This window comes from Equus asinus, chromosome 5 (genome assembly GCF_041296235.1).
Source record: "Equus asinus isolate D_3611 breed Donkey chromosome 5, EquAss-T2T_v2, whole genome shotgun sequence".
Classification (NCBI taxonomy): domain Eukaryota; kingdom Metazoa; phylum Chordata; class Mammalia; order Perissodactyla; family Equidae; genus Equus; species Equus asinus.
The window spans coordinates 101,432,883-101,457,825 of NC_091794.1; the positions used below are offsets into that span (position 1 = coordinate 101,432,883).

The 24,943-nt window shown below is 56.9% G+C and overlaps 2 protein-coding genes across 5 annotated transcripts in view; one reads left to right on the plus strand and one right to left on the minus strand.

Moving 5' to 3' along the window:
• Positions 1 to 1,672, plus strand: part of RCC2 (regulator of chromosome condensation 2) — a 24,174-nt gene extending 22,502 nt beyond the window's left edge. For all 4 annotated transcript variants that reach the window (XM_044769812.2, XM_044769811.2, XM_070510932.1 and 1 more), the window contains one exon: positions 174 to 1,672. In XM_044769812.2, coding sequence (XP_044625747.2) covers positions 174 to 278 — 105 coding nt within the window. In that variant the 3' untranslated portion in view covers positions 279 to 1,672. The remainder of the gene's footprint in view (positions 1 to 173) is intronic.
• A 2,133-nt stretch (positions 1,673 to 3,805) lies between these two features.
• Positions 3,806 to 24,943, minus strand: PADI6 (peptidyl arginine deiminase 6). Its single transcript, XM_044769809.2, has 16 exons — positions 24,794 to 24,943; positions 23,891 to 24,074; positions 21,998 to 22,070; positions 19,888 to 19,955; positions 19,272 to 19,386; positions 18,362 to 18,487; positions 14,130 to 14,308; positions 13,776 to 13,879; positions 10,422 to 10,533; positions 9,029 to 9,136; positions 8,664 to 8,818; positions 8,000 to 8,156; positions 7,772 to 7,895; positions 6,559 to 6,629; positions 5,245 to 5,406; positions 3,806 to 4,278 (listed from the first exon to the last, which is right to left on the minus strand). The coding sequence occupies exons 1-16, from the start codon at positions 24,883 to 24,885 to the stop codon at positions 4,045 to 4,047; spliced, it is 2,064 nt and encodes a 687-aa protein (XP_044625744.2). The 5' UTR covers positions 24,886 to 24,943; the 3' UTR covers positions 3,806 to 4,044.

Genomic DNA, 24,943 nt, shown 5'->3' on the forward strand with positions numbered 1-24,943 from the left:
CGTGGACATGGGTGGCCTTCAGCAAGGGTTTCATGCGCTTTTCAGCAGGCCTCCCTGCTGACCCCGTCTGCCAGACCAGCTGACTAGTGTCGGCCTTGCGCTCGTCTGCTCCAGACTCAGCGAGCAGCTGGCGCAGGGCGTCCTTGCACACCCAGCGCTCTTCGCTCCCCCAGGTCGCCATGGGCTACTCGCACTCCTTGGTGATAGCGAGAGACGAAAGCGAGACCGAGAAGGAGAAGATCAAGAAACTGCCAGAGTATAACCCGCGGACCCTCTGATTCTCCGCATATCCTCCAACTCACCCTCGCGGCAGCTGTCATTCCGTGTGCACTGGGACGGGAGGTCGAAGGAGGAAGCGGGAAGAGCGGAAGCTGATCGAAGGTGCATTTGCGTTAGCCTCCCTGAGGTTCCGTTTCATCAGTGATCCAACGTCAACTACCTTTTCTGTATGCTTTCCAAAGTGTTTTTCTTTTTCTCTTAATGTTTAATTAAAATATTTGCTCATAGTTGACTTACCATTCCTACAAAAGAGGCAGAAACTTTGAGCAATGTAGGTTTTTTAAGTTGTTTTTTCCCCCTTTTTCTCAAAACCCCCCTTTCCAGTTATACTTATTAGCATTGTGATCCGAGTGGGTGCTGCCTGGAGAGGAGTCACCATTTACTCAGAAAAAAACGTCCTTTCTGGGACCGGCAGCATCCAGGCAGATGGTCCCTGGTGGTCGGTCTCTATCCAGAATTGTGCGTGTGCTGTGGGAGCGTCTGGGTCACTTCCCACCCGCTTTTCTCGTCGCCCGACTGAGGCTGGTGTGTGTGCTGATTCTCCCCTGGCTCCTCGGAAGCCCCCGCCGCCTTCCGGCTGCGGCATTAATGGAATCTACGGTTCCCCCCTGGTGGGGGCTCCGGGGTCTGTGTTTAGCCATTTGTATTTACTTTAGCTGTAAAAGAAGTCCAAATGGAAATCAGGTGATCGTGGAATCAGTGGGGATTCGGGGTGGCAGACGTGGGGACAGTGTGTCTGGTTCAGGACCTGGCTTTAAGGCTCCTGCCATGAGCCAGGCCCACCTTGCCAGCACTCGCCATTAGAGATTGGTCAGCCAGCAGTAAGAAGTGCATCTTGGAGTCCTTGCAAGGAAGGGCCAGCCCCCGGGGACCCGCCTCTGTTGCCTGTGCTTATCTTTGCTCCCCCGCTGGCTGGGTCCTCCCGGAAGGGCCCGGTCTATCCTGGACGCGGCCTCCTGTTCTGCTCACGCAGCTCTCTAGTCACGTTTGCTTGGCTGTGGTACCAAATAGGAGGGGTTCCTGAAGAAGTCCCCCTTGCCCAAGTGTCGGCGCGGACGCCGCGATGTCGCCCCGGTCCCCGCTGAGCTCGCCGCTGGTGTGGCGCTGCCCTGCGTGAGTTACGAGGTGCCTTTCCCGGAACCCTCCTCTCACTTGGACCCAAAAGAGGCGACAGCTCTGGCTGGGGCTCTTGGTTTTGAGAGGGTCTGGACTGGTTTGGGTGCTTTAAAATAGATCTTTTAGTTCAGTGGTGCTTATGGGGGAGACGGGGATAGAATTCAGTGTGAGACTTGGGTGGATGGGAAAGTTAAATACTGGTCTTTTTTATTTTTATTCTTTTGCTTTGCTATTGTTACCACTTGTCATTGTCTCGATGTTAAAATGCCAAAAATGATCTAGTCGTTGTTGCTTTTTTCCCTACTCGTCCCCCCGTCAGTCCTTATGGTGGCTCTGCCTTTGCCCGGTGTGGAACAGTATCTGTCCTGGCCAGTCCCAAGGCCTCGAGTAAGGAGACTGGCCTGCATCTTTCTAAGAGTTAGTCTGACCTTACGCTCATTGCTCCTGTCCTGCGTTCGTCAATAGTCCAGGGGAGAAGCTTCTGCAACTCCAGAGCTTCTGTTAAACGAACCTAATTTGTCCAAATCACCCCCCAACCACCATCTCTGACTCAAGCTTCCGTGTGTGGAACCCATCAGTTTCCCCGGTCAGGTCTCTGTCCTGGAACGCAGCTCAGGTGCACGTGCCCGCACAGCCTCCCTTGGGTTGTGTGGTCACCGAGGGGCTGAGGGAGCTGTGGCCCGGCTCCTGGCCTTTGCAGGAGCTGCCCTGGCTGCGCGGGGCTCCGTCCTCCGTGCTCTAGTCTGAAGCCCACTGCCAGCTCCTCCTGGAACCCTTGCCAGGGACTGGCGCAGGAAAGGGACGGACCTGCCTGGGGAGCCTGCCCCTCGCCCACGATCATTCCTTCTGGCCTAGAGTTTTACAGTGCACTTCCTGGTAGAGAAAATCCTTTAGAACCAGGAATTGGGCTGCGGCCTGCACTCTGAGAGAAAGGGACGGTGACAGGGGCTGGGCGTGTGCTTTGTGCTGACCCCTCGGGCATCTGACATGTCTTCCAGCTCAGGAAGAAGAGGCTTAGAGTGAAGGGGAGCCCAAGGAGAGGCTGTGATTTGGTCGAAGGTGCCTGGTTTAGTGCTGTAATTGTCTTTTATATATATATTTCTTGGAGTAAACATTTTAAATAAATGACATCGTTGTTTACTCTGTCTCGGCTTTCGTGCTTCTGTTTGGGTCGATCGGGACCAGGAACACGGTGGCTCTGCTTTTTCATCTCCTTCCTGCCCGAGTGGAAGCTCACGCAAAGGGGCGCCAGGGGCCGGGCTGGGGGTCTTTCAGCTTCTAGGCTTAAGCCGTGCTGGGGGTGGCGGCGAGTGGAGCTCCCAACTCTGTCCCTTGAAACATTTGACCTTGGGGAGGCGGCAGCGTCTCACTTGCCCAACTCACTTTTTCCTGTTCATCACAGTGGGGCTTTGAGAGGATGAAATGAGAGCAGGCCTGGAAAGCACCAGAACAGTGGCGCCCAGAAACATTCTCCTTCCCGCTCTTCAAAAGGGAGCCCTGTTGCCACTGAAGCCCTGGTCCCAGCTGGGACCCTGCAGGCCAGCACTGGCCCTTACAGGCAGTGTGGCCAGCTGCCCACCAGGGGGCACCAGGAGGCCAGCCGTGTTCAGACCCGCCAGACGGTCACTGCTCTGCCCGAGTGGACAGCCGCTGCTCCTCCAGGCCCACTGGGCTGAGCTCTGCACTGAGCCGTCTTCTGCATGGGCCACCGCACACGGCCACAGACATTTCCAATCCTGGTCACCGTTTGTGGACCCTCTGGTGTCATCAGACCTGCCCTCCCGGTTTCCAGGGGCCTTGGCTGCTTAGAGCTTCCTGTCTTTTCGCGGCGGGGCGGGGCAGGGTCGGGGCGGCAGTGGTTGTCCAACCTGAGAATCCTTTGCTGTGATAGCATCTTTGTGCCATTAACGCAGGGCTGGCAGGCAGATGGCAACTGGTGGCTTTGGGTCCTAGAGCAGGCATTTCCTTTTCTGGGCACTTGAGGCTTAAGGAGAGTCTGGCTAGGCCCACCCCTGCTGTGCCTCGTCCTGTGGGGAGGCCGCACCTGCAGACCCCGAAGGGACCGGAGCCTCCAGCTGGCGCCACTCTCCTCTTGGACCAGTCCGCTGCGCTCCTACCAGGCCCAAGGGGAGCCCCCTCCCTTCCCCCAGCCTGGAGTCTCACATTCGGCTGGAGACTCTAGACCCAGCTTGTCTCAGATGCTTCAGCAAGAGAAGAATTTGAATAATCTGAGTTCAACCACTTCCTGCTACAGACAAACACATTAAGGGTGAGGAAGGAGCAGCCGTTCAATGTTAGCCTGGTCCCTCCCCCGGCAAGTAGGACAGCCTGACCACAGGTGCCCCAGTGGCTCAGCTTTTTGTCCTTAGATGTCCCCACCCCGTCTCCAAAACGAGGCCGCAGCCAAAGTGCATTGAGACAGCTAGAGCTTTAATGAACAATTGGTAACCACTTCTCAGCTGAACGTAGCTCCCCGTGGGGTCCGAGCTGGCAGCACTCATCCCCTCGATACCCAGGGCGGGTGAACATGAGGAAGGGGTGTTGGGCCTCGACTCTCCAGTCCTCCAACAGGCAAGGAATCAGAGCGCTGGGGCATGGTGAGACTGGGCCATTCATGCCGCGACAGGGCTGGCAGCTCTACGTCCGGGCCTATGGCACCATCCTCCACCATTTGAAGGCAAAGGGTACCCGGCGGACGTTGGCGCAGGCGCGGAAGTCTCCGATCTCAGTCAGGTAGCAGTCAAAGTCATCAATGAAGGTGCACTGGAAGCCCAAGGGCTCCAGCAGCTGGCAGATCTTTTCTTCCAGACAGCAGGTGCCCTTGATCTGGGGCCCGAAAGGCTTGGGGATGCCCAGGTTCTTGCCCATCACAATCGTCTGCAGCTGTCAGAGACAAGGTGGGCAAGGCAGGGTCAGAGCCATGGGAGAAAGCCGCCCTGCTCCTCCACCCAGGTAGGGAGGGCCACTGGGTTCCTTGTAAGGGAAAAGCCAGCTGCCTTTGTGTGGATCTCTAATTGACCTCAGAGCAAAGCCAACTCACTTCTGCTTAACCCTCCAATCCACCCCCAGTGTGTTTCTCAATAGCAAAACCAGAATCCTGTCCGGCCAGGTCTGGCCTTGCCACCTTCCCTGGTGTCTTTCTGCACTGTTTTTCTCTTATTCTGGCCGTTAGTCCTGAACAGACTCCTGTGTGCCTCTCCGGGAACGGTGTCCCGACTCTCAGCTTTGGCAGTTGACGTCTGTCGTGTTTCACATCTCCAGCATCTGCCTCAGAGGAGCTTTTCCCACGACTGCCCACACCTGTGGCTTGTGACAGGCTCCTGTTCCATGCCCAGAGGGTCACGGAAAGTTAAAAGATGCCCGTGTATGATGGATGAATGCAGGGCCCGTGTCCCTAGGGCTCAGGGGTCTGCAAGTGTCCAAGGAATTGAGCTCAAGTGTCTCAGAATTCACTCTCGAGTGGTGGGTCACAGCTGTGCGTGGGAAAGGTCAGCTGTGGGCCGTCGTTGGAATAGGCTTGGCATAGTGGGGTCACCTTCAGTGGGTGAGCACAGGGCCCCATCTGTGAGGTGGGCCTCGTGGCTTCTACCCCTTAAGGTTGGGGATTACCTAGTGATTGGCCATTAGCCCAGGGCCCGGCCCACAGTAACTGGTGAGTCACCCAGCCTGGGCCCTGCGCACCCGCTCCCTGGAAGGGTCTTCCTCCACCTCATCCACCTCACTTCCTCTTGGGCACAGTTGTCTGCTGTGCCCCCGCCTCTGTGGTCCAGCCCCGTGTATGTCAAGGGACCAGCCAGAGTTGGCGGAACGCCCCCACCCCTACTGGGGACACCCCTTCGCGCCCCTCACCAAGTTGGGGAAGTATGGCCTCGCAAAGAGTTTCCCGGTCTGCTGGTCGGAGGGGGCGTTGGTCAGCTGCTCCAAGCAGAAGAGCTGTGGGATGTCAATGATGTCCCTCTCCGCCAGGCCCAGCTCCGCCTTCAGGACATCGCGGTTCAGGTTGATGCATTTCTGTGGGGCGGGGAGGGCCAGGAAGGGAGTGGGTTCATCGGTCGCGGAGGAGCCCGTCTTCACTCTGTGCCAGCAACCTTTGTGGCATCCTAGCCCTCTGATAAAGCCGGCACACTTCCCTTTTTCTGAGGGAAGTCAGGGCACAGAGAAAAGGTCTGATCCTGAGGGGCCAGGATCCCATAGCTAGTCAGCCCTGGGACAGCTACTAATCCTGGCTCTATTTGTGGCTCTTTTGGCCCTCAGTCCTGGCCAGAGCGGGGGACCTGGGCAAGAATAAGTCCTCAGACCAGGCACTCTGCTTCCAGTAGGAAGGGACGTGAGCCCTGGCACCTCGGGGCACTTCCCTGCTCAGAACACCACATGCTTGGCATCCGAGTGCTTCCCAGGTCTTGACACGGCTCACAACCACCACACCCAGGATGCGGGGTCCCGGGGCTCAGGGGTGCCGTTTTGGCCCTGTACCTGGCCGATACCCACCCTGCCGTGCCAGGAGGCCTTCCCTGTTTTCAAAAAGGTCGAGGCACCAGAGCACTGTGGCACAGAACACAGCCCAGCCAGGAGCACTAAGGACCCGGTGGGCAAAGTGGCTTTACGCCGACCGTGTGACCTTGGCCAGGTCTTGCCCTTCTCTAGGCCTTGGCTCCCCCACTAGAAGCTGGATAATCTCTTCTGGGAACTCTTCTGCTTCTCACGGCCACTGATTCACATTTTAAGAGATGTGGGAGATTCTGAACGCTGAGCTGATGGCTGCTTTCTCCAGGAAGCAGGGAGGAGGCCCTGGTCCAGTTCCAAGGCTCCAGCACTCAGCTTCTCGAGAAGTCGGGGGTGAGGGTCTCCTGCCAGGAGGCTGCTGAGCCCCGTTTTCTGAGCAGCAGACACTAGACACCTCGAGTAGCAGTGGGTCCAGCATGAACCTGGAGTCACGCTTGGGTTCAAACCCAGCTCCCCAGCTCAGCTGCTTGGGCTGGTGACAGTCCCAGCGTCACTGTCCTCACGTTTGAGATGGGTTTTACTTCACAGGGTTATTTCGAGGATGATAGTAAGGGGTCTCACAATGCTTAGGCCATAGTAGTCGTCCAATCAGGCACTTGTCTAGATTGTCAGTGCCTCCCCTGCCTTCTAGAGAAGGTCCCCCACATCCTCGGGCCATACCTGCACATAGTCATTCTGCCTTCTCATGTTTTCATCAGCCAGGAGTTGATGGATGGTATTGGCCTCCCTCCCTGTAGGAAGGAGGAGAGGATGGGCAGGCCTGTGGGCCAGGGAGCAGACAACACTGTCGAGGGCTGGGCAGACTTCCGCCCTGGGCACGGCCCACTGCGGGTATCGGGCCAGTGACTATGGTTGGTGGCCGAGGGACCCACCTCGGTCAAATGTTACACCTGGGGACTGACCGGGATCCATGAAACGTGAAAGCACAGGGAAGACTGCCACTGGTCACTCTGTCCCTGGTTGGAGGGGGAGGCAGCCTAAAACAGGTTAGCAGGCGGCTTCAGCCCCACTCGCCTCTCACCTGGGCAGCTCTGTGCATTACGTGACCTGTACAACCTGGCTACCTTCTACCTGTCATCTGGACCAGGTTACGTATCTTTGGCCTCAGTTGCTTCCTCTCTAGGACAGGGGTGCTCGATTCAGTCATCAGCCGGGGTAACAGTCTTGGCGTGTGGTGTGTGATACGTGGGTCATGCTCAGTGTCACCTTCATAACCTTCCAGGACATGAGATTCCTGGCCGCCACCGCGCCCCCCACCCCCCCCCCCCATGGTTGCTTCAGGATTTCTAGAGCAGGGCCAAAATTCTGCATTTCTAGCAAGCTCCCAGGTGATGCTGAACTGCTGGTCCTCAGACTGCGCTGAGTGTCTATCAAGGGTCTAGAGAACTTCCCGATACCTCCCCTCCCTTCCTGGGTTCCTACCGCGTTTAGAACAGAACCGCTGTGGCACCAGCTACAATTTCTGCTTGTCCACTTGTGTTTTCCTTAAGGGTGACCAGGAGACCCCTGAGGTCCCAGGGCCCAGGTACCTAACCCAACATTCCCTGAATAAATCCAGAACGAAGTCTTGTTGTCATCCAGCTCTGTGCCACACGTGGAGCCATCCGTGTGCTCATCAAGTCCCCTTTGCACACATTCTGCAGCCTCTCAGCCATCCCGGAACTTGCGGCTGATCAGCCTACACACCCCCAGCATCCCTAGAACAGCCCCAAAGTAGAAGACGATGTTCTAATGTGGTACATGTTACACTTTTATGCTTCCCTGGGATCCTTTCTACCAAGAAGAATGAAGGAAAAATGCCTCTCTAGGAAGGACGTCTGGGGAAGGCGCGACTGGCCTCTGCTCTCTTGCAGGGGGACCCCGGATCCCTTACCGTTAGAAAGGAGCTGGTCTGCCCTGACCCCTTCAAACAGGTGCATGTCCCCATAGCCCTCCTTCTGTTTCTCCTGGAACAGCTGGTAGCAGGAGCTAGGGCTGGCCAGGAGCAGCCGGAAGCCCTGGGAAACGAAGAACTCGGGTCAGACTCTAGCTTCCCCTCCAGAAGCTTCCAAGGGGCCCCAAATGAAGGCGGGGTACACCCTCTCCAGCTGCCAGCACAGACCTTGTCACCCTCACGCTTGTCCTGGGTGGGGATGAAGCACATGAACTCGTCTATGTGGCCGACCATCAGCCAGTCTGAGAAGAGCTCCACCGGGGCCTGGACTTGCTGTGCATAGAGGAAGTCCCGGAGGGCCTTGCCCATGTCCCGGCCCTCCTTGCTGAGGAGAAGATGGAAGGACAGCCCTTGAGCCAGCATGGCCCAGGTTGGCTGCCAACTTGGTGAATGGCCGGCTACCTTCAGGTGACTGGTCCCCTGGGGGGTGTTAATGGGATCCCCTTAACTCTGGCCCAACTTAGGACTGAGCCAAGTGATTCTAGATGAAGACTGAACCCTGGGACACAAGTATCTCCTGGCTTTAAATTAATGCCTACCAAGAAGTCTAGCCACACATCTTGTGGAAATGACATCCTGCTGGGTCAATAGGCCAGCTGAGTTTGGGGTGCTTAAATTTAAACCCTAGAATCACCACTCAAGGAATGAGGAGTGTGTCTGCTTTTTCCACCTTTCTACATGAATCAGACTCAAATGTCCTTCCCTGACAGCTTAAGGAATGGTTCAGAGCAGGTGGCTTGCCGAGTCATACAGGAGTCGGGGGGAGCCAGGTAAACTACCAGGGTCCCTTTAGTTTTAAGGCGTCTGGCCACCACCTGGCTCCTTGCCTCACCTGGGGTAAAAGCTGCTGCCAATGAGGATCCTGCCTAGGGGGTACTCTTTCCCTCCGACCGTGACAGGTGGGGACACTGTCAGGTTCCCAATGGAGTCCATGCTGGCCACCCTGTGGTCCTCAGTGCGCTGGATCCTGTAGCCAACTGCAGGGCTCTGGAAGGAGAGCAGCCGGGACAGGGGCGTTAGGAGGGGCAAGCTTTCAAGCCCCAGGCTTACTCCTAACCCCGACTCTAAGGTCGCCTCCCTCAGCTGCTTCCCCCAGAGGCCACCTGGGCCCTTCTCCCTTGGCGCCCAGCCCTTCTGGGCAGGCACCAGGCCTGGCAGGCCGGACTGAGCTCAGATCAGCCAAACCGAGCCCCGCACCAGTGAGTATTTCATGGGGAAATCTTCGAGCTTGAGGACCCGAGGGGTATCGAGAACCAAGGAAATCGTCTTGTGGGGGGCCTGGGTGTAGCAGAAGGCCATCTCATCCTGGAGGAGACAGGAAAACAAGGTGTTGAATTCTCCCTGCCCCGCCAGCTGCTTTCCTGCCTGCGTCTGGCTCGCCAACCACAACAATGCCTGTACACGCGCTGCCTCTTTCTGCCAATTCCTGCTCGGCCTTCAAGACTTAGCTCAGACATCACCCTTCCTTGGGAGCTTTCCCTGACCTGTTCTCTTTAAGTTTAGGACCTGAGTCACCTGGATTCTTCTCTCATCTTCTGCACCCAATCCAGGAACTGGCCTTATTGGCTTTATTTCCAAAATGCGTTCCAAGGGAACTCCTCCCTCATCCCATTCGGGGGAGGCCACCACGAGCTCTTTCCCGAAGTCCTGCAATGCCCTACGACCAGTTTCTTCTGCTCCTGCCCTCTCCTCAGACCTGTTCTCTGTATTTCTCAGCCAGAGAGTCTTTCCAAAATCGAAATCAGAACATTCATACCCCTGATTCGTGCTGTCCAGGTCATCCCGTCTGGCTGTGGATTCGTCTCTATTCCCCACCTTGGCCTAAAAGGTCCCGATACCTAATTGGGCTCCCACCCACCTCTGACCTTGGCTCACTCTGATCCAGCCTCACTGGGCTCTCTTCACGTCCTCCAAGAACACCCCACATGGTGAGCTTCAGTCAGCTTCTGCGCCCGAAGGGCTCCTGCTTCTAATCCACCCCCTGAACCCCAATCTTTGTCTCGCCAGCTCCTTGTTTCCCGAATTTGAAGGTTTTCCTGACCACCCAAACCGCCTAGTCGGTCTAGGAACTCACTGTATCATCAGGCAGGCTTGCTTTCCTGGTGCTCAGAGTTCTCTCACTGCCAAAGCAGGACCAGTCTGGTCCCTTTAGCCTCTAGAGCTTAGAATGGTGCCTGGCACATAGTAACCACTCAGCTGTACGTGGGGCAGAACGGAGCACCAGACCTCGAGGCTTCCCGCTCTGCCGGGGTCGGGCTGCACCCTGGAGCAGGGCCCGGCTCCGACAGCCTTTAGCTGTAGATGTCAGACCCTTCGACGCCTGGGGCTTAGGATGAGCTGTTCTGTGGCCTTGAACAGGGGCATCATGAAATAGGAAGTTGGACTCTAAGCTTTACCCCTTAGTGGCTAAGACTTGGGCAAGTCCTATTGGCTGAGCTTCCAGCTGAAGTCCTAAAGGCAAAGACGCCTCTGTCTAGGCTTAGTTTGGCCGGAAGCTTGAACAGAAGCCTGCAAAGTTCATCGTAGGCACCACATGCCGCATCTTCCCTGCCCCGCCCCCACAGGTGGGTTTCCCCAGGTGGGGCATTACCTGGAGCCACCTGCCCAGGCGGCTGGGGTCCTCGTAGACAGATGCCACCTGGCTGTTACTCTTCTCACTCAGCTCCATCACTGTGTTCACAAAACCCTGGACTTGCAGCTCTCTGCCGCGGGAGAAAAGCCGGCTCTGGAGGTGCCTTCGAGGCTCCCCCACTGTCGCAACCTTGCTGTCTCAGGGGAGGGGCACACCTCCTCTGGTCAGAAGAGATTATGTCCCCGCCCGTGAGGTAAGCAGAGGGGCTGTCCCCCCACCTCACGGAGCACAAGCTGGTCGCTCAGAGTGTGTCTTGTCCAACGTCACTCGGTTTAGCTCATGGCAGAGTCAGGACAAGAATTGCCAGTGTCAGTCCCTGCTGTCCCCACCCTGCAGTCACGTTGCCCCAGGCCTTTTGGGAACTACCCCAGGCTCTCCCGCCTCAGCCTACCCAAGAGGGCTCGCTCTCTCCTGGAGGGGCTGTATGCTCCCAAAAGGCCAAGCAGCTGGGTGCCCCCTTGAGTTGGCCAATGAGGTGGTTACGTTTGCATGGGTGGCAAGGGTGGGTCTTGAACCCTAGGACCTCAGTGCTGTCACGCGCAGTAGGCTCATGGGACAAGAGCCATCTGCCCCTTGTTGGGGACAAACAGTAACGTTTGAGGCTGACGTTAAGACCACCCATTTTACAAACAGATACCCAGGAGTTGATGCCAGCAAGGTCTCACTGTTGGGAAGTGTCAAAATTGGGATTCCAGTCCAGTTCCAGGTCCAAAACTTACACTACTCTTTTATGCTACTGTTCTAAAGAACCTATTTCTCAGGTCTACACAGACAAGGCAACAGGGAGCTGACCAGCCCAGCAAGGTCTGGAACAGTCTGAGGATGGGTACGGGGGGAAAAGTGTACAGCCCCAGTCTCATGGGCCATCTTTGGCTAAGCTGGGTCAAGCCATGCCTGAATACCACTCCTATGGGAGAGTCTTAGATGACTAGGGTTTCAGCAGGTGCCTCCTGTGAGTGAACTTCTGTTTTCAGATACAAAAGACAAAGAAGATCTGTGTTTGAATATCTTATCAGCAAAATTCCTTGAACTCTTTCCTTTTACCTTCCCATTCTGAAAACTGGCGTTCCTCTGAGGACCCCCTCCCTAGCAGCCCGCATGGAAGAGCTGTTTTTCTTCTTTACCCACTGGGCCTGGTAGAAGTGTAAAGGTCCCCCTTGCCATGTGTTGCTGCACCCAGGCCGTCGTGGCCCCTTTGACTTGACAAGGTCTTATTTTCTACTCTAGCTCAGCCTCCCCTCCCAGCGGTCGCGCCGCCTCGCAGATCTTGATCGAACACCTGGGTGCCTCACCTGCCTCTCCTCTCGCTCCGTCTAGGCCCTGGGCCGGCAGCTTGACCTCACGGGGCCTCTGGCCCTTGGCTGCTTTCATTCCCATCACGCTGTTTCTTCACCTTCCTCCTTACCCAGCTCTGAGTCTATGATGCATCGTAGAAATTAGACCCTTGTCCCTCCACCTTGAGCCTATTCACCTGGCAAAACCTCAAGCCTGGTTAGACTCAGTTCCATGTTTATTCTTCCCTACAACTCAAGTCACTGAAAATAGTCACAGAAAAGCCCACGGTGACTGGTCTCTCTCGAACTCAACCTAAATGAGTCCTTGGCACCGGACAGCTATTCCACTAACATTTCCCCAGTCAAGGGGACGTCCAGGTGAGCTGCCCCCATAGCCATGAAGGCCGATTCGACCTGGATCCCCATCACATGCCCATCCTACCAGCTCGGTTCTTGCAATTGCCTTTTCCCTCCTATCAGATCCTCCCTTCTCTGCCAGGTCATCCTGTTAGCATTATTCTTTGCTCCCTGCCTTAAAAACCAGCCTTTGCTCGGCCCCAGAGCCCTTTCTAGCTTCTCTCGTGCAGACCATCTCTTTGGAGTTTTGCGAAGCCCTCCCTTCCCGTTCTTTCTGCACTTGAACCCCTCATGATCTCACACCCACCATTCATGATTTCCCTCCGCACAGTGACCTCTATCTTCCCAAACTGGAAACATCTTAGTCTTCTCTCGGGGTGTCACCCAGGAGGCCCTTACCCAGCATCACCCTCCCTTAGCCTCCGGGTCTCCACGCTCCTGGTTTGGATCTTAACTTCCTCTTTCTTCCCAAGCTCCTTTGCTGGATTTTTTTTTTTTTTTTTTAAAGATTGGTACCTGAGCTAACCGTCACCACTTTTTTTTTTTTCCCCTACTTTATCTCCCCAAATCCCCCCAGTACAGAGTTGTATATCTTAGTTGCATATCCTTCTAGTTGTGGCATGTGGGACGCCGCCTCAACGTGGCCTGATGAGCAGTGCCATGTCCGTGCCCAGGATGCGAACCAGTGACACCCTGGGCCGCTGCAGCGGAACCCGTGAACTTAACCCCCCAGCCACGGGGCCCGCCCCTCCTTTGCTGGATTCTTGTTCAGAGCTCACTTCTCAGGGTCTCCCCGCATACGCTCACTCCTCAGACGAGCTCAGCTAGGTCTGTGCTCTGAACACCCTCCACGTGCCAGGGGCCCTAAGGTTTGTGCCCCTGGTTTTCCACGTGGCCGGAGTCATCGTGTGGACAGAACCTGACAGCTCCCCATCCATTCTGCCCACCAGGGTCTTCCCTCCCCTCCTCCCGGGGTACATGGCCACCTGGCTCGAGACCGTTCCCGGCCGCCCTGCAGTCGGGTGTGGCCCTGTGCCTCCTCAGGCCATTGGCACTAGAGGCAGTGGTTCTGGAGACTTCCACACCCCAGCAGCGACAGACGGGCAGCTTTGTCTGGATTGTGACCCTTCCCCTTTGAGGAAGGTGCTGCCCCAGGGGGAGCATTGTCACAAGACTGAAAGGAACCAGGGTCCCTAAGTGACAGTGGGGGAGCAGTGCCACCCTCCTACCTGCGGGCACCCAGGTGAGAGGAAGTTGACTTGAAACCATTGCATTTGGGGTCTCTTACGGCCCCAGAGGCTATGCCCGGGTACACAGGCCCCCAGGGCCCTGCTCGCCTTGGCGCCTTCCTCCTCCTCGCACCTGTCTCTTCCGGCTCTAAGGCCTCCTTGCTGTCTCTGGACACACTCTCGTCCTTGCCTCTCCTCCCCGTTACCCTGCCTTAGAGCACCTGATGCTCCCTGAAGCCGCACTGTTTGTTGTCTGCCTCCCCATAAGGACCTGGCGTTGTGAGTATTCACACACGCAGCGAACGACTGTCTTGGGGACCAGGCAGCTCAAGTCGAAGGATTTCACTGTCCTAGTGAGAAGTCTAGTCGTCCTCACCACCCACCGTGCAGACAGACAGAACACAGTACCAGCATGGAAACGACCTGACACGAGCAGCCTGAGGGGTTCTCACCTGCACAGGTAAACCTCTAGAGGCATCTGGGTGCTGGGAATAAAGATGCAAGGAGCCACCCGGAATACTACAGTGTCCTTGTATACCAGGGTCTCTGGAATTGACTGCGATTTAAGACAAGGTCCTGTCGGTGACCTCGTTCCACATCTATCCTCCGCCGGCTCCCTCCAGGCCTCCAGCTGCTCAGCCAGCCCACCCCCGGGCCCTCACCTGTCCCCTGCAGCTCTTTCTCCCAGAGGTGGCCTGGAGCCCCAGCTCTGCCCACCAGCCTTGTCTTCCCCTCTCCTCCCGCCGTGAGTGTCTCCTTCCCACACCTCCCTGCTCCAGGAATGTCTTGTCGACTCAGGGACGTACCGGGTCCGGAGGCTCTTCCACTAGGCAGACGGAGTAGGCGATCAGGCCCGAGAAGCTGGCGGACGGGAACTCCACAGCTTCCACATAGAAGGTTTCCTTCAAGGGGCTCTCGAGGGGGGGCAGGGTGTAGGTGTGCCGGCCGGGCCCCACCACCAACTCTAAGGTGCTGGAGCCATCTTCTAGGAGAGAAGGGACAGAGCAGCTGAAGTGGGCTCATGCCGGTCCCCACCCCTGATGGTCAAGCCACACCTGGTGGCTCGTCTTCAGGTCAGAAGCCAGGCCGGGAGCTCCAGGGGAGCGGGAGCCAAGCTGGCTTTTATGTCCCTACGTTTCTGGTGTTTAGGGCTTAGGGGCCAACCAGACACTTGTTCACAAATGAGGGCCGGTCACCCACCAATACACTTCAGAGAACTATTACACGTCGGGAGTTGGAACTCAGATGAGCACGCCTGCCTTCCAGGGGCTCTCTGAAGGCTCGTAGTGGCAGTTCAACGCTTCGTCCAGCTTTTGGGGGAATGTCACAAAAAAGCCTTAAAGGTGAGGAACCACACGCGAAGGCGGGCGTGGCAGCCTCATCGGAGAAGTTGGACGCAGGCCAGGCCCTGCTCCACTTCCCTGGCCTCCTGCTCTGGCTGGCAGCACCGTGGCCCCAGTGGGCGCTGCGTTTCTCCAGGCGGACTCCGGCTCTGACGGTTCTGCAGGAAGCCTCCGCACGGCCCTGGGAGTGCTGCCGCGGTCCTCATGCTTCTGCTGCCGGCCCTGTGGGCTGGGCCAGCCGGACAGCCCCGGCGGGGAGGGCGCTGGCATGGACTCTGCTTCGAGCCTGTCTGGAGGTCACACTGCAGGCCCCGAGCCAGGCCTCGAGGGGGTGACGCTGGACACGGGGGTGTCTTCCACCAGCACCCCCATCCCTGCACTTCCCCAGCGCAGCGGCACAGGCCTTGTGACTTGCTGCAGAGGTTTGCAGCTGGCGTGCTTGGTGTGCCGTGGGGTTCCCCCTGCACGGACTGGGCTGTGGCTGGCCACCACCTGGCTCCTCCAGAGCTGCTACAGGCCCAGCACCGTCAACTGCGCCAGGGCCCTGGGCTCCCCATGGCCCCTCCGCCTGAAGGTGACTCACCACGGGGCGGTGGTGGGGAGGGCATCCCAAGGCCACCGGCCCCAGGCCCCTTACCAGCAGGTCTTCTGGGGGTCTTCTCTCTGACCTCATTGCCTGTTTTCAAGCATGGTCGACTTTCCATGGTGGGTTCATCATATCCCAGGAACTGCGATGGAAGCTTGTGGACTCATTTGCATCCTCACCACCCGCTGAGGCAGGTGCTGTAATTATCATCCCCCTTACACAGAAAAGGCGGGAGAAAAGGCAGCCAGAAGCCTTGTGACCCAGGCACAACATGGTTACCCTTATCTAGAAGGCCCTTCCAGACCTCGTCCTCACAGGGCTGGCCCTGCTCCCACTCAGCTCTCAGCTCAGCTCCCTCTTAACTCTCCCTACCCTCCAGACCAGAAGCCCCTGCTTGGTCCTTGGCTGTCTGTCCATCTCTGTCCATCTGCCCTAGGCTTTGAGAGCAGGTAACGTGCTTATCCCCCCAGAGCTGGAGCTCAGGGCAGAGAGTGAATGCTGATTTGAGCTGTCTTCTTTTTTTCTGCCTTGCTCATACCACTGGGCCTAGAGGTGGGCCAGGTACCCTCTGTTCCTCCTCGGCACTTCCAGACCATCCCTTCATTCTTCAAGAATCCTAGGGGCTGGCCCCATGGCCGAGTGGTTAAGTTCGCGCGCTTTGCTGCAGGCGGCCCAGTGTTTCGTTGGTTCGTATCCTGGGCGCGGACATGGCACTGCTCATCAAACCATGCTGAGGCAGCGTTCCACATGCCATAACTAGAAGGACCCACAACGAAGAATATACAAGTATGTACCGGGGGGCTTTGGGGAGAAAAAGGAAAAAAAAATAAGATCTTTAAAAAAAAGAATCCTAGACCCCTTGAAGGGAATACTATCAAATAATGCCACCTGCCCCCTTCCTTGTTGCACCTGACTACCATCCTCACCATCCTTGTGGATTGTTCTGGTGCTGGCTTATCTCCATCACTTTTGTGGTCATTGCTATTTACACCATAACCAAACCAACCAGACCATCCAGACTGTTTGCTCTTTTCTTTACCCTTATTTCAATGAACTGGAATTCTGCGCCATCTTAGATGCCGATTTCAGTGCTCATGGCCCAGAAATCACCTCTAGAACAGATCTGACATCTTCCAGTCTTTGAGCTCATCTACACTCCCATCTCAGCGATTCTTCAACCCAGCCCCAAACCTTCCCACTGTGGATTCCCGCCTTCCACTCTCTCCTCTTCATCCTCCTCGCATCCTGAGATGCGTTACTGTAACCGCTCCCTGCACAGGCCGTCAGCTCCCACCTGGAGACCTCAACTCTGGTCAAACCGAGTCTGTGAAACTCTTGTGTCTGAGCAGCTGAGAACCACCACATTGAAAGAACTCCTTTTAGGAGATGACCAAACCTCAGAGGGAGGCCCCAACACACCTCAGAAACACTATTATTCCATTCGGGTCCTTTAGCTCTCCCACTTCCTGTCTTCTCTTCTGAGTATTATCACCCGTGCCTACACCTTTCTCCCCCTGGGTCCACTTCTCCATTGGATCAGTCCCGTCTGCACACAGCTGTACTGTGCTCTGCCGCCTTCAGATGCTGCCCCCCGTGCCAGCCCCCAGTTGTTACCTCCACACATTTCCCTCTGTGGAAAACCCCTCCCTGGCCAGTGTTCGCTGTGCCACCCACTTCAGTCTGGCTTTTAGCCCCACCCTTCTTATCAGACTCACTAAGAACCGTTAATTTGAAAACCAAGACATCACCATTGATTGGCATCTTGGTCTCTCAACAGACTGGTCATGGCCGATCACTGCCTTTGCAAAAGGCTTCCTTTTGTTTCTAGAACCTCGTGCTTTCCATTTCTCTGGAAACTTCTTCTCAGGCCCCTTTGCTTTATCTTTTCGACTGGTGGTCCTCAGACTGCAGCCCCCCTCAGGATCACCTGGAGGGCATGTTGACATACAGTGTGCAGTGTATTCCTGCCCTGGAACCTTGGATAAGTGGGAGGCAGTAGGGAGCTCGATGCACGGGATGCAGTGCAGCATCTTTAGCAGGCTCCCTGACTTGCTGCCCTCCTGGGTGGGCTCCAAGTACTGCCTGGCCCACCTCAGTGGTCTGCACTCGGTGGGCATCATGAGGCCAGAGTAGCCATCGTGGCCTGAACCAGGCCTGGACTCGGGTTTTTAAGGCTCACTCCTAGCCTATATATAGAAGGACCACGTCCAACCTGGGCGGCCTTTTCTGGCTATTTCCAGTCATTTCCAAGTCCAGCTGTGACCTCTGGTCTGTGGAGGAGATGGAGTGGAAGACGTGGAGCTAAGACCCTGAGCACAGGGAGGCAGCAGCGAGGCGGCCTTACGAGGTGGACAGACGGTCCAGCGCAAACCAAAGGCTCCCAATGGCCCAGCGGAAGCTCAGCTTGGCTTTTAAAAGAAGGCAGCATCCTGGCATATGCCTCCAGAGACAAAGACTTAAGACTCAATTTGAGGAATTTAGAGGTACTGAATACTGAACCAGTTAAGCGACGTCAAAAGACTTGTTTGTTCAAGGACAATTTGCGGGAATTGGACATGTCCACTTTATGTACCAACGGCCTTACACCTTTATCTATAGAATAAAGACACGTCACCTGTCTGCCAGATTGGTTAGGGCCGAAGATGGGCAGGTGTGGTGCCAGGGAGGGATGCGCTGGCATAGCTGCTACTCTGGCTCATTGGCCTCTGAATTCTAGAAACTTAACGTAGTGGGGTGTCGGTTAAGAAAAGAAGATGGTTCCTTCTGGTGGGAGTAATTGGGAGAAGACATCGTCTAATCTGTATAAGGCAAAGCTGCCATTTCAGCTAATAGGAATTTCTCTTCCAGCTGTGAAAATCCTGCAGGATAGGCACCATCATCGCCTCCAGTGGGGAGAGGGGCTTGGAGGTACAATGCCTCCCCCACGTGCAGAGACTTAGCCTGTGGTGAAGCTGGCAGCCAGAGAATCCCAGGGACACAAGGCCAGCCACAACAGACCCTGACCTGCGGCTTTAGGTTCCCAGCAGGCTTCTGACGGGGACCCTGCTGGGAGGAGGTGTGGCCACAACTCGCCCTGGTACACTGAGAGCAGACAAAGCTGAACACTCACTCTGGGGCTGGTAGACTCTCGCCCTCTGGGCCTCGTCCTCGGAGGTGTGGAGGACCAGCCGGTGTTTCTTTAAAATGCAGTTGGGCCCTTGAACGCTCAGCGTCATCTGGGACAGATTCTTCATCTCTGGGCAAAAGACAAGGCAAAGGTTCAGGGGCTTCTGGAGGCCAGCGCCCCCGGGGTGGAGGGAGGAGCAGCAGGGGCTGGGGTGGGGGCTTGTATGTCGGAGCTGTGAGGACCCCCTGGCTCCTGCTCTGGCCCAGGTCCGCATCTTGTCTGTGCTACTTGCTCCCTACTGGCCACAGGCAACTTGCCATCCCCGGGGTCCACTCTGAGTGAGGCTGGCATTTACCCCATGCGGTTGTAAGGAGTCCACGGTCCCCACAGACTCCTAGAACAGGGCCTGGCACGGTCAGTTCAGCGAGGGGTCTCCTCCAGCCGTGGTAAGAACCAGGCCATCCCGTTCTGCTGCTAAGACCTAGAAGCTAGGTCAGGACCAGAGCCTGACAGTGTCAGTGTTCCTGCCCCAGCTACGAGAAGATTTTTAGGAAGAGTCTCGCATACCCCTTTTGTGTCTTCATTTAGTCTTCTCAGCCACCTTGTGAGGCCAACTGTATCCTCCCCATTTTACATATCGCAAAACAAGACCAGGGAAGTTAACACGCTCAAGTTGATAGTCAGGAAGTAACTGTTATCTGACATCAGAGCTTGTGCTCTTCCCATGGGGCCATGTGGCCGTTTCTTCCCAGTTATAAGCTTTAAGCCATGACAAGAGACTGGATCAACCCAGAGCGGGGACCTCAGCCTGGAACCTGTGTCTGCTGCAGGGTGGGGCAGTGATGCCCCAGGGCAAGGCAGAGCCCAAGGAGGAAAGGTGGCCGTCCCTGGTCCGTGGCCAGTTCTCTCCTACCCTCTGGGAAGAACGCCTTCGTGGTGTTCCTGTCTGTGAGCTGGCCCATGTCAGCCGGGCTGCAGTTGACGAGCAGGATGGCGCCCCAACCACTGGGGCCCCAGACCCAGTTTCTCTGCAAAGAAGACGGCAATGTTTGTTCAGAGAGAAGCTGGGTAAATCCCGCTTCCCAGATGCTACCCCACATCGGGGGCAGAGCTGAGCCGTCCTCCAGGGCCACAGGGACCTTGATCAGAATTCACCAACTCAAGCGCTTATGGGACCAGGAAGGTCAGACACGTGGGCCTCTCAGGAAGGGAGAAAAGCTCCAGTGGGTTCCCGGCTTCCCGTCTTGTTTCAGTGTCAGGGGAAGCAGGCACTGAGGCAGCCTGCAGGAGGCACGTCCCATCTGGAGGGGGCAGCAAACCCTCTTTCTAGTCAACGACGCAGCCAGGCTAGGACATGAGCCCAGTGTCATCACACGTTCGAGTTCTTTGGAAAAGCTAGAATGGACTTCAGCAGTTCTAGTTTGTACTGCAGCAATTTGACTTAAGACACTCTGTGAAGTCCAAATAGGGGGTCTGTGGGCAGACCTGGCTCAGGCCCCTGGCCCGCACCCGCCCCCTGACAGCCTCACCTTAGCCCGGTTGTCACTTGCCATCTCGACTTGCCCTCTGCGGTAGACATCCACGTCCAGGGAGACAGCTGCAACAGGATGGGGGGGACGGTCTCAGCACCTAGACCTGTGGATGGAGCCTCGAGGCTACAGGTACCCCCAGGCTGCCCAAGGCTGGTACTGGGGCCACCCGGCCCTTCAGGCTTGCTGTCGGCTTAGCAGAAGGAAGTTCCTCAGAGGCAGACTGCTTACGAGCAAGCCTGGAGAGGCCCAAGTGTTCACGTGTCTCCCCCAGCCTCTCGGGAGCTCACCAGATAAGGCCACTGTGGTCGTGACGTCACCTCCTGCCTCTTGGCCTCTACTCAGGTCATACCTACCTGGAAGGCCCACCTGCCTAGCCTTCTGGAAAGCTCTTGACGCTCTAAGACATAGGAAGGGCTCAGTACACACCAATTCCAAGCCTCTCTAGAGCTTAGATCCAGGATCAGCCCAAGCAGGCCCCTCTTCCTGTCTGTGGCCCCCCTCCCCCCACAGCTGACCACTGGATGGCTTCACCCTGGTTTTATCATCATTCATAGCTCATCCTCTGACATGCTGTATCCCAACTGGAATGTCAGGGCCCTGGAACAGACCTTGTTTGCTGCTGTACACTCAGCATCTGGCACAGATGCTCAGGGACCGGATGCCCACCACGGACCAGGTACTGTTCCAGGTCCTAGACACAGCAGCGTACAGGACAGGCCCCATCTTCTTCAAATTTAGGGGCATGTGTGTATGCACAGCAGGGGACGAAGAAATAAGTAAAATTCATATGACGCCCAATGGTAAAGTGCCACAGGAAACAAGGAAGCGGAGGGTGGGGTGCTTCGGTTTTAGGTGATCAATCTCGCAAACTGCAATGTGAACGGAGGTCCAGAGGAGGCAAGAAAGGCAGCTGTGTTGATATCCGGGGTAAAAAAATCAGAACAGGAAGTCCAGGCGGCAGTTCAAGGGTCAAAGAGACCCGCGTGGCTGGAGCAGAGTGAGCTAGAGAAAGGGGCCACAGGGCCCAGGTGGCTTTGAGAGTAACAGTGGCGCTGGCTTTAATCTGATAACGTGGAAGCAGTGGGAGGCTTGGACCCGAGGAGATGTTATCCGATAGCCTTTTAAAGATATGCTGCTCCGGGGGCCGAATCAAGACTGGAACGTTGGAGGGGCAAGGACAGTGCAGGGAACACCCCGGGGGGCCTGTCAGGGACCCAGGCAAGAGATGGCCGTGGCTCAGACCGGGGAGAGAGCATCAGGGGAGGTGAGCAGCTGGGTTCCAGCTAAACTGAAGGTGACATTGACAAGACTCATGGGTTGACACGGCGAAGAGAAGAGCAGGGATGATCCCAGGGGTTGTGGCCTGACCAGCTAGAGGGATGGAGGCGGGGGTGGGAAACAGGATCCAGCAAAGGGATCTGAGGAACAGCCCACCAGGTAGGGGACACCGAGGTAGAGGACCCTGAATGGCTTCTGCTGAGATGCACCAGGAAGGGACAGCGAGTTGTGTAAAATGCTGACAGGCGGAGGTGGTGCAGATGGAGCCGACCGCTGACTCGGGAAGTAGAAATCGTCAGGGTCCTTGATGAGGGCAGTGTTGGGGGTGGGCATCTGACTTGACTAGGTTCAGGAGAAAAGGGAGGAGGAACTGAGGACGCAGAGGTGGCTCCTAAGGGGCAGAGAGGTGGGGAAGTGGAGTCTGAAGATAGAACAGTTGTTACAGCTTGTTCTTATCAAGACAATAGACATTATAGTTTGTTCCAGAACACTCCAGAAGAGAGGGGGGAGGGGTAATTGCTTCCTACAACAGTAAGAATTGAAGGAATGTTCTCGAATGAGAGGGGAAAGGATCCAGTGTGACAGGATTAACTTTGGACCAGACACGTCATCACTGTAGCAGAGGCGGCAGAAGGTGGGCACCAGCCACAGGCAGGGGGTGGACGATGGGACACGTTCCGATGGCCTCTGTTCTCAGAGTTAGGTCAGCAGGGAGGGAGGGTGGCAGAGAAGTGACTGAGCTCTGAGGGACCGTGTGAGTGGCTGTGTCGAGCGGGTCCCTCCAGGACACAGGGAGCCCCCTCCCTCTAGCCGTGGGGGCAGCACTCACCAATGCCAGTGAGGTAGAGCGTAGCTGTGGCCACCGGGACCTCCTCGTTGGGCTGGTGGTACGAGACCAAGACCTGTGGAGACAGCACCGTGACCCAGGAGGCCCTGGAGGGCGGGGACAGGGGCAGGGCTGTGGACCCGAGTCCAGCTGCTTGACCTCGGTCTCATGTCACAGCTTCTGAGCTTCCAGTGTCTCGTTGTGAGCGGGTACAGGGTCACCAAGCTGCAATGACCCCTGTTTACCACACGCCAGGGTCCCCCAAGCGCTTCCACACTGAGGCCTCACGGCAACCCATCTGGGGGCTCTACCCCCGAGGGCAGAGAAAGCAAGGGACTTGCCCCCCGTCTTCAGCCAGAAACGGGGCACTGGATTCAAGAGCCAGGTTGTCCGGCTCTACAGTCAAGTGTTCACCTGTCTTCCCCACCTGCCCTCCTGGGGTCTCACCTGTCGCCCCGAGAGGTGGGCAGTGAAGCAGTGGGGCCTGCAGGAGGTGAAGCCACTCGCTCAAAGGAAGTGGGGCCTGGAACTGGGACTCAGTCTTTGCTGGGTCCCACACCAGCCTCTGCTTCCGAGGGGCCTTTATACCCTGGGCAGTTTGGAAAGACCTGCCCTGCAGCCATTGGCCTTGACCACAAGGCCTTCACCGCAAACCAGAGAACCATTATCTAGGGCCACGCTGACGTGTGTGACCTGCCACCTGCTCCTAAATGGAAGCTTTCGTCCTCCGAGGTCCAGCATCGCGCTCAGTGGGCCGCCCTGATGGTGCCGGACGCTGAGCCCTGGGCAGTGACTGCTCCTCCCACCCTCTGGGCTCAGCTGGGCCACGTCAGTCACAGCCTCGATTCGCGCGAGTGCTCAAGCCTCGTCCAAGTTAACACTCGTCTCAGGGAATTGCCTGCCCTGGGCACTGAGTGCAGAACGGGCTGTAACCGCCCATCTGTCACCCCAGCTTAACCCTCCGCCACTCCAGCAGGTTCCGCCCACAGGAGTCCCCCGTCCTGAATGGGCCTCAGCAGCGGTCACACCCTCAGCTTCACCTTGGGGTCACCTGGAGGTCTGCGAACTGCGGAAGCCGGGGCCCACCCCCACAGGTCGACTTAATCGGGAGGGGGTGTGGCCTGGATTTGAGTGTCACGAAGTCCCTGGTGGTTCTAATCGCTCTGCAAGAGGGCTCTGCTTCCACCGCCAACGCCTGACCCAGGCTGAGGGACGGCCTGCTCTCCGAGGTGGGAGTCAACCCCCACCCTCCCACCCCAGTGCTCATCAGGTAGACCACTGGCCCAGGGTAAGGGGCACGGACTTGGGCTCACATCCTGGATCTGCCCCACTCTAGCAATACTATTTAGGTTGAGATAGCTCACTCTGTGCCTCAGTTTCCCTGTACGTAAAATGGGGATAAAGCTGACTTCTTGAAATGTGACTCAAGATACCTAGTGGACAGCATGCATTTAATACACGTTAGCTCTCCAGCGTCATTAAGGTCTCCACATCTGGAGGACCAGCCCTAGACAAAAGGCCTGTCCAAGTTATGCTGCTGAAACCTTTTGTGCCGGACTTTGAAAGCAGCTGGTTTGGAGGCCGGCCTGGAGCTGTGGTCAGAAGCACGCGGGGGAGACAGACACTTGAGCCTGAGCCCCAGTTCTGCTGATTGCTGGCTTAGGTGGGGCACTGCCTCGCTCCGTGCCTCAGTTTCTTCGTCTGTAAAATGGGGCCATGGAGTGCCCACCCCACAGGTTTATTGCAATCATTAAATCAGACCAGACATGCAAAACACTTGGCGCTGCATTTCTCAGACTCAGGGCCCAGGAAACACCAGCTGTTGGAGGGAGACCCCCAGGGGTCGTGTTAGCTCCTTCCCCTGGAGCATTCCCCTCACATCCCCCCGAGGTATACCTTGTCCCCGTCGATGGCAGAGCTGGGGGACAGCATCTTCACCAGCACATCCATGGAATCAGACAGGGGCCACAGGGTGGTGGCCACCTCCTCCCTGGTCATTACTGGGACCGAGTTGTGGACATCGACCAGGACCCCCAGGGAGCTGCTGACGGTGAAGGACTTGCACTTCTGGGGGGCACACCTGGTTTGCCCGACAAGGAGACAGACTTTAGGGCACAAGGGTCTTCTCAGCCTGGACTCAGCCTGCACGGTGGGGGCCGGCCCCCTCCTCCTCCTCCCGGGTGTTGGGGCAAAGGCCTGCTGGGCACGGCAGTTTTGGGGTCCTGAAACGCCTCAGCGTTACTCCTGCCATCCCCTGCCCCAAGGACCCCCGCATCCTCCCGCCACCGACCCTCTAGATGTTACCAAAGCTGCATCTCGTCTATAAAAACTCCCAGCTCCGAAGGAGGGGAGAGCGGTCTCAGGCACAAGGGATCCCTTTAGAGAAAAAAACGTGTCCTTGGACTCGGGCGGTCTGTGCTGTGACCCGGGGAAGATGGGGCTTCTTGGGAGCGAGTCCCCTACCCAGTGGCTCCAACGTACAGGAGCCTCCCTCGCTTAACCCTCACGGTGCCTCAAGAGCCAATGCCACCCCCATTTCACAGGTGGGGGTACCTAAGAGGGCAAAGCACTTTCCGAAGGCCCCACAGCCCATCCGGGGCAGAGGCAGGAGTCAGGTCAGAATCCCGCAGCATCAGGACCAGAAGACCCTTAGAGACCCAGACCAGGCTCCTTAAGGTGAGGCAGGACGACAAGCTAAGATGCAGAGTGGGGAGGTAATCCCCGAACCCCACATGATCCAGGGCAGCCTCCGCCTCCCTGCCCAAACCGCCCCCCAGCCATGAGCCCCCAGCTCCTCACCTCCTGAGATCTAAGTAGATTTCCATGCCCAGCACACAAAGGGCATGGACAGGGCTGTCCAGGGACAGGTGGATGATGCTCTGGAAGGACATGGCACAGCCCTCCAAGCTGACCACCCTCAGCCCTGCACTGCAGCCCTCACTCAGCACG

What these genes read in the sequence shown, in the direction of transcription:
- PADI6 (XM_044769809.2), bottom strand. Translation starts at nt 24,885, where the DNA reads ATGTCCTTCCAGAGCATCATCCACCTGTCCCTGGACAGCCCTGTCCAT. An exon ending in CAAGTGACAACCGGGCTAAG is followed by an intron (nt 19,387 to 19,887) that starts GTGAGGCTGTCA and finishes TCTTCTTTGCAG; the next exon opens with AGAAACTGGGTCTGGGGCCC. An exon ending in GCCTGGGCAGGTGGCTCCAG is followed by an intron (nt 9,137 to 10,421) that starts GTAATGCCCCAC and finishes TGTCTCCTCCAG; the next exon opens with GATGAGATGGCCTTCTGCTA.